Here is a 20,821-nt window from a genome sequence, read left to right as displayed (position 1 = left end):
GACATGGCAGAAACCTCAGCTCTGCAGGATGTGTGCACATATCCAAACAGACCAACACAACACAGGCACTGTGTGCCTGAAACAGCAACACAAGGCAGCAAGGATTTACTTCCAGTGTCTCTTTGAGCAATCATAAGGAATTTTGCATTCATAATTTTGATAACTTTACCTTTTCCAGCTCCACTTTGTGTACTGGAGAACTAGACAATGGCCCATCAGAGTCTACAGCTCCCGTGCAGTTGCTGCACACATCTTTTATAACCTTAGGAGACAAGGCAAAACTTATTAATTATTCATAAAATACAAATCAGAGATGTTAGAAATTATATCCGGATGTGAAAGGAGATGGGAAGGAGAACCACACAGACATTTACTAGGCTGGCAGGTGTCAGGCAGGCTGACACTACAACTTCTCCATGTTCCCTCCCTAAGTCATTTCATGGATGACCTGAAGGAGACATAAAGTCTAGAGGTGGAAGGTTTCAGTTTCTAAGCAGACTGAGCTTCAAGGCTCTCCTAAGTGAAGAAACCAATAGCACTGCTGATTTCCATGAGCTAATTTTGCTATATGAACTCTGCTGACACCACCAAACTAATTTCATTACAATGAAGAGAAAATGGGATCCAAGGTACCTCAAGCCAATAGACAAGAGTTTTGTATAATACACTACACAGACGCCCTTTTTTTGCTATCAGAAACTAATAAAGTGCTGGTTAGCTTAAAGTTAATACTGCACAGTGGTATTTCAGGGCATTTCTGTATTATAATTGCACATTAACTCAAGAGTTAAAGGTTAAAGTAGTTGTAAATATGTTTGTAGCAAAATGAAATTGCACTTTCTGGTCTAAAAAGTTAAAGAAAAATCTTGAAGTGGGAATTTGATGACATTTTGATGGAATCTGAAGAACTTAAAAACCTGAAATTACATAAATGTAAAAATACACAATGACTAAAGATGTTTGATGATCCCCCATGGCCATAGCCCATTATCGTCCTGAAACTGCTCATGCTGATGAGAACAGGCTCTTGATCCAAGCTCATGCTGAGTTTCAAACTGAACAATTTTGATGAGGAAACTACTAAAAAGCAAAGGATGGCACCAAACAGTCCTTTTGCAGCATTTAAGCTCCTTTAAAGGGCGAAGCTAAAACAAATCAAATGTTTATGGGCTTACAAAGACCCTTATGCTACTCAGGAGTACATTATAAATTACAGGCATTATACACCTTAAAGAAAGGAAGAGTTCCAGCCCCATGTTACAGAGGAAGAACCCAGGAACAAAAGAATGATGTCAGTGACACACAAAAAAACCTAAGCAAAGCCAGGAGATGAACCTACATTTTTATTTCTGAGCTAGAATCTCAAAACACTTCAGCATCCTTTCCTGACTGTCTGACCTACCCTATATTTTGTTCCAGAAACAAGAGCAGCATTTCATGGCATGTCGTGTCCTTTGTAACATAAAATGTAATGTATCTGCAGCAGAGCACCTCAGAGTTAAGAAAAGCCCTGACCACCCCAAAATCATAAGATTTTTCACGTGTCTGTTTTTTTTTTTCAGCCACTGGTCCTCAGTGTGGTGTAAATACACTGCCGTTTTCTTCCTAGGGAAATGTGACTGTACAGTTTCTGGGAACATTCATTTCTGTCTCCTGCATGACCCTGATTCAACGGCTTATGTTTTCAGCATCTGCTCACACCACACAGTTAGTTAATTTTGGCAAAGGCAGATTGTAATGGGAGTTACAGACAGAACAGAGGGAAATGATTTGGCAGCACTAACTCAATAGTATGTGCTAAGTCATGCACTCAAGTAAATCCGGTTCTTATCATAGCCCACATATTTAAGGAGAAGCTGAAGTGCTTAATTGGGCTGTAATTAAATTTTGATTTAAAAAACGACACATTGTGAAAAGGGAGTTGGTGGCAGGATCTAAAGTAAATGCATATTCAAGGGTCCAACACTTCATTTGGGTTCAAAAGGTTCACTGGCAAAGACTTGCTCATCACCTTCTATGTGCACTATAATCGTGTTCAATGCATAGCACAAAACTCATTCTCCTCCACCTCACCAGGATGAAATGTCTTTGATATATAATGGTTGCCTGGATGCACTCTCTATAATTAGGTTTGCAGACAGCTGCCATTAAAAATCTGGTTTTCACATGCATATAGCTTCAGTTCAAAATTTTAAGGATAAAACATTCCACCAGTATTGCCAACTTGCATAATTTCAATCACAAGACTCAAAAGTTTTTGTCAGGTTTTTCTATGTTCCATCTTCTGGAGCCACATGAAAACAAAAGATTACTATTTTCATTAAAAAGTAATTGTGAGTGAGAGTGAGGAATGGAGTTCAGTAAACTTTTATCAATTGCAATGAAATGCCTAAAAATATGAATAAATGGACCTCAGTAGCTCCAAAAGCAGAAAGAGGGGAAAAAAGGAATCCCCAGAAGTGTTATTTTTAATAAAATGGCATCATGTGGAAGGGTGCACTGAGAATACCTTGTAATGGCAAATATTCCATTAATAGCTTAAGTTTTCTCACACATTAGGGAAAGGAAGTAACTCCCTTTTTTTTACCACAAATGCCTTTGTACATTACGCGTACACACACACAGTGTGATCTGCCAGGAAAATCAAACTGGTATCATAAACAGACTATCTATTCAAATATTTAAAATCTATGAGCAAATGTAATTAGAAAAGTGAAGACAGTATTTCTTTGAATAGCCTCAAAATTAAATGCATTTAAAATAATCTTTTGTTATTCCATAGCAAGAATCTGAAGTACCACAATAACCATTACAATGTTACAATTAGCAGATCTGGAAAAAGCTTCTGCAACCTGAACTGTATTATTATTCCATATTTATAGAATTATAGAATCATTTAGTTGGGAAAAAACCCTAAGATAAGACTCCAACTGTTAATCCAGCAGTGCCAAATACACCACTCAACCATGTCCCTAAGTGCCACATCTACACAGTATTTTAAATATCTCCAGGGACTGACTCCACCACTTTCCTTGGCAGCCTGTTCCTTTGAGTGAAGAAATTTTTCCTAATATCCAATCTAAACCCCCTCTGGTGAGACTTGAGATCATTTTCTCTTTTGCTGTCACATGTTACCTGGGAGAAGAGACCAATCCCCACCTGGCTAGAGCCTCTGTTCAGGGAGCTGCAGAGAACACAAAGGTCCCCCCTGAACCTCCTTTTCTCCAGGTTAAACAGCCCTAGCTCCCTTAACTGCTCCTCATCAGACTTGGCCTTCAGACCTTGAATCCCTGGTGGATCAGGATATAAGTCAGAGTACAGCATTGAGTGCAGTGACATAATGCACAGAGGAGAAATATTTGTAGGTAGGAAGGTGGAAAGATTCCCTGCCCTGAGCCATGGGTGAAGTCAGTGGAATTTCTGCCACATGGCGTGTCTGGAATATTTCTTTCTTTAAAACTATCTTACTACAGAAGCACTAATATCTGCTATAAAAAAGTTCATACCTGCATACACCTACAAATTTCTATAATTCTTGTATCTTATTTTAAAAGACATACCAGGACTGGAGGCAAAATACCTGCCCAACATTTATTCTACATGGGAAGTCAGAAAAACTAAATTAGATTTTTCTGGCTACTTTAAAGTTCCAAGCTCCAGATAAAAAGCACTGGCTCTGTAGTAAAACCAGAAAGCCAGCTGCTTGTCAGCCAGCTCCTGTCACACAGAAACCAAACAAATTCTGAGTAAAAGTACATTTGTAGATAGCTCCTTATGGCTGATCTCTTTGGGACCTGTTAAGGAATAAGAGGAGCTTGAGGAGCTTGCAGACCTCTCTCCTGGTGGATACCATGGATGAGCTCAAGCTGCAGCCTCCCTGCCACAGGGATGTGATTACAGCACTTTGTATCATCCCGTGTTCTCAGGGAACTCCCATGAGAAGCTCACACTTTTAATATGATCGAGTTCAAGACAGAAAGCTCACAGCCTGACTGCACATTTGCTTTACTTTATGTAATCAGGCCAGAAATCCAACCAGCCACCCACCCACTTGTCCCCCGCTGCCCACATGTTTCACAAATACTGGAATTGCTGGGAATGGGATGGGCTGTGTCCCTTGGCTCTGCCACTTAACTCTGGAAATAGGAATATGGCAAAGCTGAAATCTGCTTCAGTAGAACACAGCACAGGGAAAGGGTTTGGTTCCAGCTGTAAGTCAGTATTTCCCATTCCTGAAACACTCCTTTTTCACTGCTAGAAGAGTACTGACTTTCTGGGAGACTCTGTCATTTTGGCATGATTAAATCCTCATTTTCTCCTTCTTGTGGACTGTTTCATATGTTAGTGTCAATACCCTCCTCCTTAGGAGAGCAGCAGAACTCCTGTTAGTGTTTTGCAGAGAAGAAATGTCCCGAGCAGTTATCTAGAGGAAAATCTTAGGCAGGAAATGCAGAAATTATTCCCACCACAGCCTATGCTTTAAGTCTCAAAAAGAAACCCCCATTACCTTCTCTACTGGAAAGCATTATTTATCCCTTAGCCTGGAAAGATTAATCTTTCTGCCATTTGTCTGTACAAAGTGAGGATGAGAGTCTGGCAGCCTAGCAGTCAGTAAGCCTGTCCTTAGTGCCTGTGCATCCCCTTAGAAACACTTTTCTGACTTACTCAACCAAGACAAGCCCTGTATCATTTCTCGTGCATTATTGCCATGAAGTCCGTTGCCATTTATGGCTGCTGGATCAGGCAGAGCCCAGGGAGGAGGCACTCCCCAGAGGCTGGGGAGGGTGACAGGAGGCAGAGGTGCCCTGTGCTAGGGCAGCTGCATCCCCAGCCTGGGTGCTGCAGAGATGCACACGGTACTTTAGGCTGTGAGTCTGAGCTAGGTGTGATTTAAATCATTTTCCACCAAAGCTGTGAGTAGGAGAGAGGAGGAATAGCATCTAGTGGTGAAAGTCCCAGCCCTCCTGGGTACTGCTGTGACTGTCACAGCTTGCATTTGTGATTTTAGCCAGGAAACCCCCAAAAAATTATCACTGAGAATACAAGTAAATAGGATGTCTGTGGTTCTGTATTCGTGGGTGGTTTGGTTGGGTTTTTTTAAATTTACATATACATCTGGTTCTTTTAAATTATGTATTGTTTTCCATGGTGCTGGTCACACACACACACACAGACTGTGGCTCACAGCCAAGCTGGGATCCTCCAGCTCTGCCCACTGGCAGAGTCCTGCAGACTGCTCACAACTCCCATGTGCAGTTTGGTCCATCCCCTCTGCAGGTGAGGCCTTAAAGAGCTCTTATGCAAACTCACTGACCTTGCTGTGACTAGAACTGAGGTATTTAAACCATCTGATTGAGACAACAGGGGTGTAATTCCTGGGAGGTTTCATTTAGTTTGCACAGCCTTTGCTGCTGGTGATGATGGGCAGTGGAGGAAGAACCTGGCCCGACGGCCTTGGGCCACAGTACATTCTTTAAGTTTCTTACAAACTAACAAACACTGCATGGAAATCACTAGTACCAAGTATGCATCCCCAAAACCACTTTTTTTAGTCCATTTTAAGGCTTGACCATTCAGCATTTGGTTCTACTCAGCTACAAAATGCAGATAATAACCTCTTTTGGGAGTTATTACATAAGCCAAAAAAGAAATGCTTGAAGTGTTGAAGACCTCTAGCTGGAAATTCCCATTGAAACCAAAAGCAGCCACACAATGTTCACAGTTACAAGCTCAATTTTATGCCGATATAAACTGGCTAAAGAACAGCTCTGTCAGTAGTTTACTCTTCAGTAAAACTGTCCACATAAAGACTGGGGGCCAGAAGTTACCTGATTACCTTCACTAAACTCAGGACAGTGAAAAAAAAGAGATGTTTTCATAGACTTTCATAAGAGATAACATGCAGTTAATCAGAGAGAAAAACTGGGTAGGTGAACCAGCTAAACAGCCCTACAAGGAATGCTGCAGAGCCTCTGGATGACTGGATACCGTCTCAACCATGATTTTGTTCTCTCTTCAGGGCAAAATATCCTCCTCCTATTATTATGACAAGTTCAGAACTGGCTGAGCATTGTCAGAATGATAGATGAAGCAATGTCTCCTTATGGCTGGAAGATTCACTGCTCAATTACTGACCCTCAGCTGGAGAGATTGCTGCACAGTGGCAGAGCACCATAAAATGAAGAGAAGTTAACAAAGGGTGCATAATGTTAGGGAAAAATGAAAATCAAGGCCAGTACTCCAGAATGATAGATTGCAACTCATGCATGATAAACCAGAAATAATTTTTTGCAGGAGGAATGTTAGGAGGAAGAGAAGGCCTTGGGACCAGTCACTGTGACCATTTCCTTCTTCTACCAGTCTTCTACAACAAATTGCCTCAACGTAATTTCTTTGGCATCCATGTATTTTAATATTGAGTGCAGTTTTCTGTGGCCTAGTCTGAGGGTTCTGCACACAGAGCACATTCATCTGCACAAACGAAGCCACTGAACAAGAAGCTTCTTGTAAGGTCATGGTCTTACCAGTCCTTTTATTTTTAATGCAGCATTTCCCAGGGATGCTGACAAATAAGTGTAGTTTTACCAGTCTGTTGGATGTGCTGAGACAAACAGGAAAATTTCAGACCTTACTTGACCACAAAATGCACAGATGCACATACACTCAAGCACGCATGGAAAAAGATCATTTTTGGGTCAGAGTGTGTAACTGCACACATTTTTTTCATGTACATTTTTGTGGGAACATTTTAGGACTCAAGTCTGGAAAATTCCACCACTTTTTGTTGCCCACCATATTACTGAGATGATCTCAGCTCTAGCCTGAATTTATACTAGCTTTGCTCCTTCCTCTGAAATCTTGACAGGCTCTTTGGTGACATCAGCTATCTGTTTTCATCAAGCATTTGTTAGCTGGTAAATCTGAAACTCCCTTTGTGGTTTCCAGTCTAGACTTCAATTTGCACTATGTTTATCAGTTGGGGCTTTTTTGGTGTCATCTTTACCAAAAAAAAAAAGGTCTGAAATATTCTACATTGATTTAGAATTTGTCTTCCAATAGATATTTTAAAATTATTTACTTGATAAACATATTCTCTACTGATTATATACATGAATTGGGAAAAAAATTATTTAGCTTTCAAAGGACAGTCTAGTCTTCAAAAACATTTTGAGCTTTTTAGGATCAAGCGCAAAGCTTTAATGTGACACTTAACATTTGAATTCATGAGAACCCATTGCTCCTGGCTGATAATCTGCCTCAAGTGGCACACACTGGTGCAGTATCTTTGACCAAGAAGGCATCTTATGCTCTAAAAATGTGGTTGCAGAGTTCTTTCTCATTGGCAGTCTCTGGATCTGCCCATTTCATTACCTACAGAAATCACATGTAAGGGACAGAGCACTGGGAAGGACCCTGGCTCTCTGACTGACAGGCTGGGAAAGTGAAAATCTTCCAAGAAGCTGGGAGAAGCACCTCTTTCATAGTGTAAAATGTCCTACACAAAGCCACACATGACTTTCAGAAGCTAATTTGGAGTAAGGCTTGAATGATCCAAACATAATTGCTTATATAATTTTTTAAAAATCCTTAAATTTTGGTGTATTTTAAAAAATACAGAAAGCAATGCTTATTTTATTTCTCCAAAGGCCGTACTTCTTTTGGAAAACACTGGAGCTGTTGCAAGAGCTGCACAGATCATTTCTGGTCGGCTGTGGGAAAGGATTTGTACTGCAGAAGCAAAGGGCTGAAGCAGCACTGAGGACTTGGAAGCTGAGTACAGTAACAGTGCCATGTACTTGAAAGATTTCATGAATAGAGAGCTTTGCAGCACGAAGGAGCTAAATAAAGTGCTGTCAGACTCTCTCCAAATGCTTTGCAGACACACAGAATACACAACTGTGTGAACATGCAACTGCACAAAATCCCTTTTTCCTTCTCAATTTGAAGCAGGAGGAATGCATCTGGGACATGGAAAAATCTAGTAGTGCTCCGTCTGCCTGTGTGGGGATGCTTTATATACAATTTAAAAAAATAAAAATTTTTTTATGAAAGAACGTCTGATAGATGCCAGTGAATTCAGAATTACTAAATTGAGAACAACACAGGAAATAAGGGTGCAGTTCCTATGACCTAATTACAGCGGAATTCCCTTGGAAGGGAACATGACTTATGAACTTCTCTTCATTCCAATCAGTGGTTTTGAACTGCTAGCTGAACTAGGGACACTCGCATGACTTTAAAACTTAGGACAAGATATTGATGTTAGAAGAAGCCTAACAAATACATGGCTAGGATTAGTTGCCATTAAAATGAGAATAGAGCATTTTCTAAGCTAGGATACAAAGCCAGAGTCAAAACCAAACACACATAAACCTCAAACCCGCAAAAGGTATATTCAAATATTGCAAAATAGGAAATTACAGATTAATTTTCCATTTAGTACATTAGCCCACAGCAGAATTTATACCGCTTAAGCTGCATTTTATGTCTCCCTCTTCTGCAGAAAAGCTATCTGCCATCAGGAAATTCCTATGTGTTTAATTCAATTGTATTTGGGGAAATACAATTTATTCTTAGAAAAATAAGTACCATATAAGGTTAGATCAGAGCACAGCATGGAGAATGCCTGATGAGTCTGATGCCTTCAGACTTATACATGTATTTAAAAGGCTGGATTTCAAGGTCTTAAAACAGCTGCTACTGCAACTGCAGTGATAGTTTCCCACACTACTTCACTGACCTCCACCTTTGAGACTGGCAAATCCAACATAAATACTTGTAATCTGGTTAGGATCTGTAACTGCAGCCCTTGCCTTGGGATTTTCCATGTTTGCAGACACTGAACAGAGAGGAATGGAAGATGACAAAATCCCGTTTTCTCCAAAGTCTGCATTCGCAGGACAAACTATAACAGATGATACTTTGCTAAACCAGAATTAGGAAACTTGAATGGTCTTCAGGAAGCTGAAGGATTTTTCTCCATGCAGAGGAATTCAAACAGGTATCTCCTCAGAGAATCTTCTTTTTAAAAAAGGTGACACCATGCCAAAAATAGTATCGGTGCCAGCTGCCTCCACCTGAGTGAATTTGAACCTTCCACTCACCAAGACCGTGCCCTAACCACCAAATCTTTCTGGAAAATGAACTGGAGAAGAAGATGGAAGGGAATTTGCCACCTCTCCTCTCTGTGCCAGATTATTGTGCTATTAGTAGTGCAAACCTCCACAGCAGCAGCACTGGGTTAACCCTGAGGAATTGCTTTGAGGCCTGAACCTAAAATCTGTATTTCTGCAGGCCCAAATTAGATGGGACTTACGTGGTCTGGATTTGTCTGGAAGTTGTCTGTGTCTCAGTTTGCAACAGCAACTGAGCAATGTGAACACTTTGTGGGTAGAAAAATTCCTGGTCAGAAATCCCCCCTTACCTTTAGCCACTGTTCTGCCTGCTCTTTGCTCTGCACTGCCAGAACCAGGGCATCTGCTCCTTGGTGAGAGATTTTCAGCTCATGCTTCTTCTTTTTGCTGTCTTTGGGAATATAGGTGATACTGCAGTCATTCAGGAACAGCTCCATCTGGGGCTGCTGGTCCTTGGAGCTTTTGTAACACTAAATAAACATAAGGGAAGTTCCAGAGTTAGATATTATCTTTCTGAACCTTGGGGGGAAACTCTTATTATGTAGAAACACTGTATTTTTAATTCACAGAATTCTGAATATATTTTACACATCCCTTTACCACATACCACAGAGTTCAGCCAGAGCAAACTCATCCACTCTGTAAAGCAAAATTACTTCCAGACTGACAATAATAGATGCCTTTTATTGCAGGACAGGTACAACATATGGAGAGCATTAAGTGTCTCTGCATTATCCTTATGACTCAACCTTGACCTTGATCAGGTAGGAAGAGGGTGATTTAGGATATCTGTTCACATGTAGCAGCAGAATAAACCTGTAACTTAACAACTTTAAAGCCCAGATGTTTACCTTGCCCTCCAGTGACAGACCAGCATCTAAAGGCAAATCTACATCAGTTCCTACACACTTTAATTGCAAAGACACTGGCACATGCCTTACTCACCTGTTCACTTTCTTGACATAAGTAAAAAAAAAAACTTCATGGAAAGTGGGTAAAATCACACTTTTTCAGTTAATACAGTCGAATAGTCCCTCCACAAATTTCCATGCTACTTCGTTTTGTAAGCTCCTGGCTACAATGATGTACTTACATTTCTTCCCTCATCAGTAAATGCTGCCAGTGAACAGCCATTTCCTGCTGGGTCACTGATGGCCTGTTCCCTGCTGGAACTGGTGATCTGAAGACAGAGGGCTCCCTCTTTATTTACATCACTTGTCCTACAGACCCAGCCTCTATTCCCCCCTTCCAACCCATCAGTACAGCTGAGGTTCCCAAAGACTGCAGAACAATGTTTAACTCTCTATGCAAATGTCCAGTTATTTTATATGCTTATGTAAACTGGGCTTTCACTCATACAGATAAGCACTAAGGCTGACAAGACATCTGATAATAAAGGGGTCTCTGATAATCAATAAGACTAACTAGTATTTGCATACAAAGAATAGCTGAGCATTTATGTGGATAGAGAAAAGCACATGAACTTCTGCCTGTCTGCAGCAGTTATTCATGCCAGGATGCAATTGTCAGGAAGACAACTGATGAAAGTATGTTATAAATACTACAAGCTAGGCTGAGCAAATACAGCCAATTCTAAACCAGCCTCTGCAGATCACTGACAAGCTGTCCCTCTCCAAAGCCCATTACACTAAAGTTTCTCCAATCTGGTCACAGATTTTTAATTTGCAACATTTAAAAAATACTAAGTTTTCAAGCTATGAAATCTTTAAGATATACAACATCATTCACTTTAAGAACCGATAAACAGCTTTTAATTCCTTCTATATTAATCTAAATATTTTATTTAAAATTATACATTGCTAAAACTGAAGTATGTATATATTAAAAGACTTTAAGTGAAAAGTGAGTCCCTAACGGACTTTAAGTGAAAAGTAATTTCCTACTAAAAGTTATTTCTAATGTCTAATCCTAATTAAAATATTTTTGTTTTATGATGACAGCTGCATTTATGACACAAGCAATTACTAATCCCTAAGAACACATATTTGTTTTACTTGCATATCTCGTAAGTTAACTGTCCAAGTCCTCCTTCAAACAATAAACCAATCTTGTGTAACTTGGTCATTAGACTCCTATTGTGACTTTTATTTTCTTAATCCACATTATAGAATTACTGAAAGATGATCCCTATAAGGAAAAAAAAAAAAGCTTTTTGGACCACACATGTGGGTAAAGGAAATGAAAATATAAAAAATAACATATTTTTATATAGAACAATAAATGTAATTGTAGAACAAATGCTGTATGACTTCAGGGAAAAATCTGTTTCTCTGTCTCTTCCTTTCTTCAAGCTGTTATCAGATGGTTCTGAAATCTGATATGATACTGATACATGGTGATAAAAATGTGCATTAAGGATAACGGCATTATAAGAATACAATAAAAGCTGAATCAGAATGAACTTTTTTTTAACATTTAAATACAGGAAGGTACAAAAATTAAAGCTACTGCAAACTAACAAATTCATTCCAACTGTATTTTCAGATATCTCTTACCTCCATGTCACATCCTGCTATTTTCTATACTGCCATAAGCACAAATGTACTTGGAAAAAATGTACCTAAACCACACTGTACACTGTAGAATAGAGAGGTTCTACAGAAAATGTTCTCTGACTTGTTAATCAGCTTTTAACACTTGGAATAGTGCAGTAATTGTTATGTAATTAGGTACAATGGCTGGAAGCACCATATCAGAAGGCAGAAGGACCCCAACTTATTGATTAATATGAGCATTAGTTTGCTCATAACAACACACAGTAAATGCTTCCCTCGATTAAGGTCTATTTTCAGAAAACAAAAATACATCTGTGAGCAGATAATTCATGGAATCTTTCACTGGTGCCTCCAATCAGAAAGAAGCATAACAGATTTGCTTAAGGAATAAATACATCCACTTGTTTCTGTCCCTTTTATAATGCAGCTGTGCATCATGTGAAAACTGCATCATAATTACTGCAGAACAGATGGCAAAGGTTTAGTTTAAAGTGTGTACATTACCACAGCATATGCTGCCAAGTGAATTCTCAGTCCAACAAGGGACTTTTCTCTCCAGCAGTCAGATCCAACAGTTCACACACAGAGCTCCCTATGAGATTTTTTGTCCGCAGGGAATGAAAGACTGGATTTACAGTTTCAGCAACTATTTTTTTCCAAATTAAATATTTTAGAAGATAATGGGCCAGATGTTCTTTCCAATATCAGGGAACTGCTGGGGTTCAAACTTAAGTGAAATAAAAATCAAAGTTCTAAGTGGTGAAATGATACACTTATAATTTCAGTGTTTTTCTGCTTCTTGGGTAAATCATGACTGAACTCTTTGGTAAGGTTCCTGCAGACTTGGCCACTGTTTGCAGAATATATTCCAAAAATCAGATTCCTATAAAAATAAATACATCATTTGAAAGGTACAATGAAAATATAGCTAGCTAAAAATAAGAATTACCAGTAGTTTGTTTTCTTTGATAACACACAGTAGTTTGGTCCATTGCCCAAATCGTTTTTTTCTAAGAAGGAAGGCACAGATTTTGGCATCCTTCACCAGATCCATAGAGGCTTCCTCAGAAGGCCACTGATGTCTCATTTTCTTCCCCTTTCCATCCTCCTCCTCTTCATCGTAGGATTCGTAAGAGCTGCTCATGGCATCTGAGTCATAATCTTTAATAAAAGTGTAGAAGTGTTAGGTTAAAACACTTAGCCATGAAGCACACTGTAATAACTGAAAACCTCAAGAAGGTTCATTTAAAGTGAAAGCTTTTGAAAGTCAGCCATGAACAAGTTACTGTTTCAGTGCTCAGTAATATCAATGCATTACGTTAATTAAACATGAGATACTTTGCCAAGACCCATACAGACACCTTGTGAATTTTAATGAAACAGTAAGCTGGGAATACATAGCTAGAATTTTAGGTAGTGTTTCATCATCTTCAAAATATTATTTGACAGCTTCATTTTCTGTAATTCTTTCACAGAGAAACATCTTCATCTTGCTTTAGTACATCACATCGAGAAACAAACTCCCCATACGGCAAAGGTCATAAGAATACATTATGGGGCAGGATCTACCCACCATAGCATGTCATATAACTCCCAAATAGACACAAGTAAGTCATACACACTCTTGTTTTCATCTACATGCAAGCACTAATTTACAAACCAATCAGAGGGACTTGGGAAAGTTAGAGATATTTCATTTTCATGACTGTGTTCTGCAATTTTCTTCAGTGCTTGTTTACTTTTACAGGTAAGACACATGGTATGTAAGTCTCCTTGCTATTAATGACATTACAAAAATATTCCATGGGAACGTTTACTTAAAATAATTATATCTATCCCAATAGATGCATTCTTGGACTTCTTTTACTTCAAGCACTTTTTTCTATTGTCTTCTCCATCTTAAATACTCTAAACAGCTAAGGTTATATCTTTTAATATACTTTGGTAGCTGATTTTAATTACCACACAACTGGATTTAGCGGACATTTTGCATGACTGAAGATGTATCATCAATTGCACAATTGAATTTAAAAACAAATTCATTGCCAGTAAAGAGAGGAATTCTTTTAACACAATTTTTAAGATATTATAAAGTTCAGAACATAAGAAAATATAACAAAATCTCAACAAGTGAGATGCTAAGTCTCACTAACAGAGCTTTAAATGTCTGGAGATATAGATATACTATACTTAAATTATGGAATTATTAATGAACTTTTAAGGCTGATATCCTAAATATTTTTATGCATTGAAATGCTTAAGTACAATAAGAAATCAGCTTCATACTTTGTCTTGTTTTTCCCTAGGTGATTTTTTAGCAGTGCTATTAATATTTCCACTATTAATATTTTTCTGCCTGAGCATGGCTCTTGTTTAACAACAAAACCCAAGTCAGAAGCTCACTGGGTTACAGGGTGTAGCAGGACCACCCTGCAGCATTTCAAGGGAGGAAATGAAAAGTAATTCTGCTGCTCTTCTAAGTCCATATGTTCTTTCATTTGCTTTCCAGCACATGAAACTCATTTCTTACATTGAATTTCTTAGGTTAATTAAAAGCTGCTAGATAACATCAGTTTGTGCAGTATACAGATGAATGGTGTTTTAGTTTTAAGGTGACTCCTATGCATGTTTTAAGAACAGAGAGATAATTTAAAATTATTAAAATGGCTATAAAATAGGGGAAGATATGCCTTTAATCTTTGGACCATAGAAAATAATGATTAGTGATAAATTAGCCCTACACAAGCAATAAATTACTCCAGCCAATAAAAAGGCAGCAAAAAGATGGTACATAAATGACCCTGTGTAAAGGTCACAGCAGTCACTGCAGTGCTCCATCAGGGTGCTCTCAGCACAGCTCCACTGAAGTGCACAGCTCTTTGGGGAAGTATTTGGGTGTGAAAAAGAACATTTGGGTGTTGCAGAAGGACATTCTGGTAGACAGCCAGAGGCAGCCCTCTGGCCTACTGCCCTGAATGAGTGGGCACAAGAGTACTGCCATGGGCATCACACATGGCTTGTGGGAGCTGCTGGGACCAATTCATCCCTTTCCACAATGTGTCATCAGAAATACTGCAGATCACATCTTCCCAACAGTTCCTTTTTTTTTTTTCCTTTTTATTTGTCTATTTTAGCAAGCAATTCAGTGCAATAGAGGCACAGCAGGCAGATAGGCAGGTCAGTACCAGTTTCTGAGACTTCCACACTCACAGTGTGGTCAATTTAGAGGGGTTTACTCTGGGCAACATTTAACTCTGGACTCCTGGTCCAGTGCCCCCATTGTCTGTGGTTCAAAGCAGTCTAAAAGGTTAATGGCTAATTTGGACCCTCTGTCTGCAATAGCTGCTGAAAGATGTTTATGTGTTCCTCACTTGAGAACCAAATTTATTTTTCTGTAAAAGGAGCTTGGTTTGAGCGCACCAAAACAGTTCTGCAAACCAACCCAATGCACACCAAAACAGTTCTGCAAACCAGTCCAACACACACCAAAACAATTCTGCAAAGCAATCCAATGCATGGCCAGCAAGGATAACCAGAAACGGCCCAAACTGTCAAAGTGACAATCACAACACAACACCACAGCACCAACAGAGATGGAGTTGTCAAACACTAAAAAAGCTGAAGGCCCCTGGAGTTACCAACTGCTCAGGAACTGACTGGAAATATTCTTACTCACTGGAAGTGATGTACTCAGGAGCCTTCCCAGGACTAAGTGGCACTGCCTCTTCATAATAGCCTTCAGGAAGGGAGGAGGTTGGCAGTGGTGGAGGCCCATTGTCTGGCGGCTGAAGGAACAAAAAAAAAAGAAAAAGTGATTACAGACCAACAAGGTGTTAAATTAAACATGGACAGAACATCTGCTCATGATCAGTGCCAATGCAACCAGCTTCACAAACTCTGCTCTTGTGAATACTTCTTACATTAACTATCTCTAAAGGCAAGGCTCTGGAGGGCTCAATTAGATGCTCTGCAAGGTAGTATCTTTTAGACAAGAAGAAAGCACAAATCTCAATTTCCCCACATATGATTATAATTAACAATAATAAGTAAAGGTTGAGACTTGAAGCAGTAAAGCAACTTAATTATGCTTCATAACATGCTGATACATTTTTAAATGTATCATTATTGTCCAGACTTTTACCTCTACCATGAAAAGGAAACAAAACCTTCTTACATGTCCTCTAACTGAGTCCTTTGGAGATGATAAACACTGTAGAATCCTACTTGTCATTGCTAAGGATGGCAAGATCAATGTTACAGCTTCCTTAAAGGAATTTTTCTCTACAACAGCATTAAGTGATAAAAATGCTGAAAAGATATAGTTCTCCTTTTAAATCTAATGGGTCTATGTAGGAAAGAGATTTCTATGCATAGACCACTTTACAGCGTTAAGGCTAATTTATTAGCATTTTACACCTAAAATAATTCACATTAGAGAAGCAAACAGCAGTTTGGCTGGACACTGTAGAAAAGTTAAATAGCCTGGGCTGGCAGAGACTAAGGACAGAACATTGAACCATATTTTCATGATAGGTGTTTCTTCAATGGCAAATCAATTCTTAATATACATATTAATGTTTATAATGCTATTTCTACATAGTGAAAAGTGATCTACAAACAAGGAAAAGTTTGAAAAATCAATAAACCATTACATGATAAAATAACTACGTCAAATAATAGGTCAAATTCTAAAATGCTTCTTTTGAATATAAACCTGGTTTTAATTTAAAACTGACCAACTGGTGGTATGTTGATATAATAGCAAAGTAAATTTAGTACTCTGTGACTTCTTCCATATGACTTTATTGTTCTATTTCCTTAACAAGTACCAAAACAACTGTATTTTATGGAACCTATTCATATTTGCCCCAGGTTTTTAGTTTCATATTTATGTGTTAGAGAAAATACTGAAGCCTTTTTTCAGCACCAGTGGTTTATGTCATAATTACAAAACTTTACCTTGCAAGCAGAGTTGCATTTCTGCAGGAACAGTTTTTCAAGACTTTTTTTTAATGGAATGACAGGGATGCATTGGTGTTTGTCTGCACTGGACTGATCCAGTGTAAACTAAGCGAATGAAGGGAGATACTGAAGTGAGAACCTGGTCAGATAGAGAGATGCAGACACTTCTGGGCTGCACCTCAGGTGGGCTGACCAGTCTAGCAGAGCCTCCTTCCACATCTCACAGATGAGGCCACAGGGATCGTGCTCCTCTTTTGCTACGGACCTGAAGTTACCTGGGAGGAGCCCGAGCTTTAATAATATGTGCCATTACCTGCAGTGAGATTACTTCTGTGGGCACTTTCAGGGCTGGATTCATCTTTGAATATTTCAAAGCTAGACATCTCCAAATCTCGTTGCTGATTACACACCTACACCAGTCACCCAATTCTTGACACCATCACTAAATGAGTCCCACCCTTAGAGTGCTCTGTAGTCAAATTCCCATCAAGAAGGTTATCCCACATTGCAGACAAGTGTCTGTGCATTCCCAGAGTGCAGTGACTGACCCTGCCCTTCAGCTCATCCAGCATGGACTCACCTCTGCACACCAAGTAAAATGAGAAACTTTTTCATGAACAATGAACTGATTCACAACTGAACACAGAAATTCCTGGTCAGACTGAAATTTACACTACTATTACTTCTATTATCAAATGATACAGCCAACTTCTTATGTCATAATCAATTATAAATTACAGTTGGCAATTACTGTTACCAATAACATGAACCAAATGAGATTTCCTCACAGACCAGATTTGCTAGAGAAATTATCTGTCAAAGAAGCAAAATAAATAAAAAAATACTACTTTTAGTGTAGTGATCCCATAATTTTGCTGAAAAAAAATCAAATTAACAGCCTGCACATCATGACAAAATAAACGAGTCTTTCAAGGTTAGCTGCTGCTGTATAACAGCCATAAGGGACATTAAAAATTATTACATGTTCATTACTGTTGGAAAACTGACAGCAATTATTAATTGCTCTATACATATCACCTCTCTGTAGCCTGAAGTATAGACACAAGAGGCAGGACTGCCTCCAAAGAGTTGATTTTCCCCCTTCACACAAGTGGGTAGAAGCTTGTTCTCGTTAACTGGGGTCACAGTTTGTTCCTGGGGCAGTATACATTCATACCACCCTTTTCATTAGACAAATTAATTTCTTGGTCTAGCCTTAAACCATTTTTTCCATCAGCTGCATCCAATATATGAAATTCCTATCATTACTGAACCTCATTCACCCAGGAAATACATGTCCTGAGTCATTCCAATTTTGACTTGACACAGCATCAAGGTTTCAAAGCTGTACTTTATCCTGGGACAAATGAGAAGTTCGAATAAAGATCAGGAGAAAAAAAAATCCTTGTTTTTAGACAAAATGTTATTCAGAAAGAAAGAAAAAAGGAAATGAAACACAAATGGTGCTTGTCTGATTTCAACCCTGCTGGAGCACCAGTTACTTCACACAGCTGGGGCGGGCTGGGCTGTGCAGCCAAGGTCAACACAGATGGAATCCATTGCTGAATTAACTGGGCCCTCCTCTCTGAAATGCATTTACCAGCACTTGCCATAACAAAGTTGAAAACAATTATAAAAAATATTTTTTAAAAGGTAGAAATAGAAACATCCAACATCCAACTGATAAAAGTGGGGCTGCTTCAATATTAAAAAAACCCCACAATTGATTAAAAAAAAATAAAACCTCAAATCTGTACCATAAACAACTACATCTTTTGGCAGCTATGAAGTTTATGAGTTTGACCACCAAGATATGCAAAAACGTATATGTGTGTATTCTGGTATTAGTTCCTAATATTATAGTTCTTTAATGTTTTTACTATTGCTTGTTGTATTATTTCATTCTTTCCACTCAGCAATTTTTAGTGGAAGAATTTTGATGAAGTTATGAATTATGAGTTAAGTCTTTATTCAATAACTTTTCTATAGTTTACCTGAAAATATAAAAAGGCCATAAACCCCACAAAATTATTACCTATTCTGTAAAAAGATTAAATTAAAAAAAGACCAGAATATGTGTAGCTTGAGTGGTATCAGGAGGAAAGACCTGGCAACCTGCAAGGAAGGGATCAGCATGAATTTCTCCTTTTTTATTTGTTTTGTTCTGTTCTAATGAGAGGCAACAGAGAAAAAGCCTAGCGAATATTGCCTCTTAAGATAAACCACCTCCCTCAGTCACAGGAATAAGAACTGAGAAAATAAATTGACAGTCCTTTTATCTCCTTGGAGGAAAAGGGACAAAAACGTAATATGTTGTTGTCCAGAACAATAACAGCAATAATGAAGCAGTACTGATGAAGACATTTATCAGGTCCTGGGTTTGAGACCAACTGAGAGCTGCTTTAATTGAAACCAAGAAGCAGATGAGGTGATCATTACACTACAGAGTTGAGATCTCTGATGAAATTAGAGACTGGATTGTGCACAGGATGCCCAATTCCAGCTGACAGGGTTGATTGTTAAGAGAAAGAAACAAAATGGTAAAATTTGTTATCCTAGTGGACTCTGAAACAGACTTGTATGGACATTTTAATTTAATAGCATATTATGATCTTCCCCTCCACCTGCACACCTGTATTCTACTGACCACAAATAAACTCTTTCTTCCTTTATCCTAAGAGATACACTACTTTTTCCCCCCTTCTGTCCAAGGGTACTGAGCAAGATAGACAGTAACTTTTATCTTACAGATGGTCCATCTGATAATCTGGTGACAACATGGAAAGCAGTCTGAGTGACAAAGGAAAATAAATGTCAATGTATAGAGGCCTGAGGATATGAAATCACCTTATACCCCAATGAAGACTTACACTCCGCAGAAAACAGAAAGAAATACGTTCCTTTATGCAATGATTTAGGATGTGGAAATTCCAGTGCAAAGCAGTGAGTTCAGCAGAGCCTGTCAGTAACCTGTGCTGCAGGCAAACACTGCCAGCAACTCAAGTGCCACACTTAGAGCTGTGTTATTGCAGCAACCACCAGTTTGGATCCAGTTCCTGCACAGCCCCTCAGTGCTGAAGGCAGCAACACGAGAACAGAAAAGGGTCACACACTGGGGATGTCTAAGAAAGCTGCTCAGGAACCAGCAGGCAGATTTGGGCTGTCAAGAATAAACTTTGAGACAGGCACATGTCATTTGCTCGGGAGCAAGCTTAGACCTGACCTCTACACAACCCCACTGCATCTTCGGCCTGGAGGCAGGGGGAAGAGCAGCACATATATATGATCCCCAACTCCACATGTGCAGAAATGGATGCCCACAAAGCAAGATGAACCAACAAACTGGGTAAAATGCAATTCACAAAATTACTGAGCATGCATTTCAATCAGGCTTTTTTGTAAGACTGTAAGGGTTGGAAACCATTAGTACTTGCCATGTGCTTGGTATGGCAGCCCTTAAATAAATTCAAAATTTTGCTCAAGAGAATTCACTATTTATCTTCAGCAGCTGAGGATCTGGACGGACCTTGGATTTATTCAGGACAAAAGTGCAGACTTTGTGGGACATTAAGATCATTTTAAGCTGTGCAATATTAGCCTGAGGGGACACAAGGAAAAGCTGAGAAATATTGTTCATCTGACCTCTGCTTCTTATTCTAAGTTTATTATTTCTGAGCTTGTCAGTTGGAGACCACAAAACCAGGAGCCAAATAATGTGAAGGAAGTCTAACAACTTACCTTCCCAGCTTCTGAGCACAAAAGGCAGCAAAATCAGACAGACAGCTACAAAGTTCAACTTTTTGGAATGGAGTAACCCTGTCAGTCCCACCAGAAGAGGGGTAACAGGGCCACAAGATGGGCTGTTGGTGTAGTCCCACCTGACCATCTCTGACTGCACATGCAGTTTTAGCACACGCCTCTACAATGCCAGTGCTACCAGGAAAAAACAGAAGGAATTCCCTGAAAAACCAACAACCAGAGTTTGACATGATGGGAGGCCCAGCAATATGAACCACATGAATAGCAGAACTGGTAACCCACTCTCGGGAATTTTGCTGCTCAGAGTGACCCCAAGATACGTTAGAAAGTCTCTTTTCCCAGCCTGGCAGTCAAAGAAGGAGTCAGAACTCTTTAGTTCTCATTCTCAAGGTTGTTTATTGTTTCTTATCTATAAAATTCTTTCTTCTGACCTGCTGAGGTTTGTTCTGC

The 20,821-nt window shown here is 39.1% G+C and overlaps 1 protein-coding gene across 2 annotated transcripts in view; it reads right to left on the bottom strand.

Moving 5' to 3' along the window:
• AFAP1 (actin filament associated protein 1) overlaps positions 1–20,821 on the bottom strand; it is a 111,506-nt gene that overhangs the window by 28,015 nt on the left and 62,670 nt on the right. For both annotated transcript variants that reach the window (XM_005424742.2, XM_005424743.2), the window contains 4 exons: positions 15,327–15,435; positions 12,600–12,811; positions 9,425–9,604; positions 170–262 (listed from right to left, as the gene is read on the bottom strand). In XM_005424742.2, the coding sequence (XP_005424799.1) occupies positions 170–262; positions 9,425–9,604; positions 12,600–12,811; positions 15,327–15,435 (594 nt within the window). The remainder of the gene's footprint in view (positions 1–169; positions 263–9,424; positions 9,605–12,599; positions 12,812–15,326; positions 15,436–20,821) is intronic.

This window comes from Geospiza fortis, unplaced genomic scaffold (assembly GCF_000277835.1).
Source record: "Geospiza fortis unplaced genomic scaffold, GeoFor_1.0 scaffold147, whole genome shotgun sequence".
NCBI classification, from domain to species: Eukaryota; Metazoa; Chordata; class Aves; order Passeriformes; family Thraupidae; genus Geospiza; species Geospiza fortis.
Note: the sequence above shows the minus strand (reverse complement) of the source record. Positions and strands in the feature narration are given on the sequence as shown.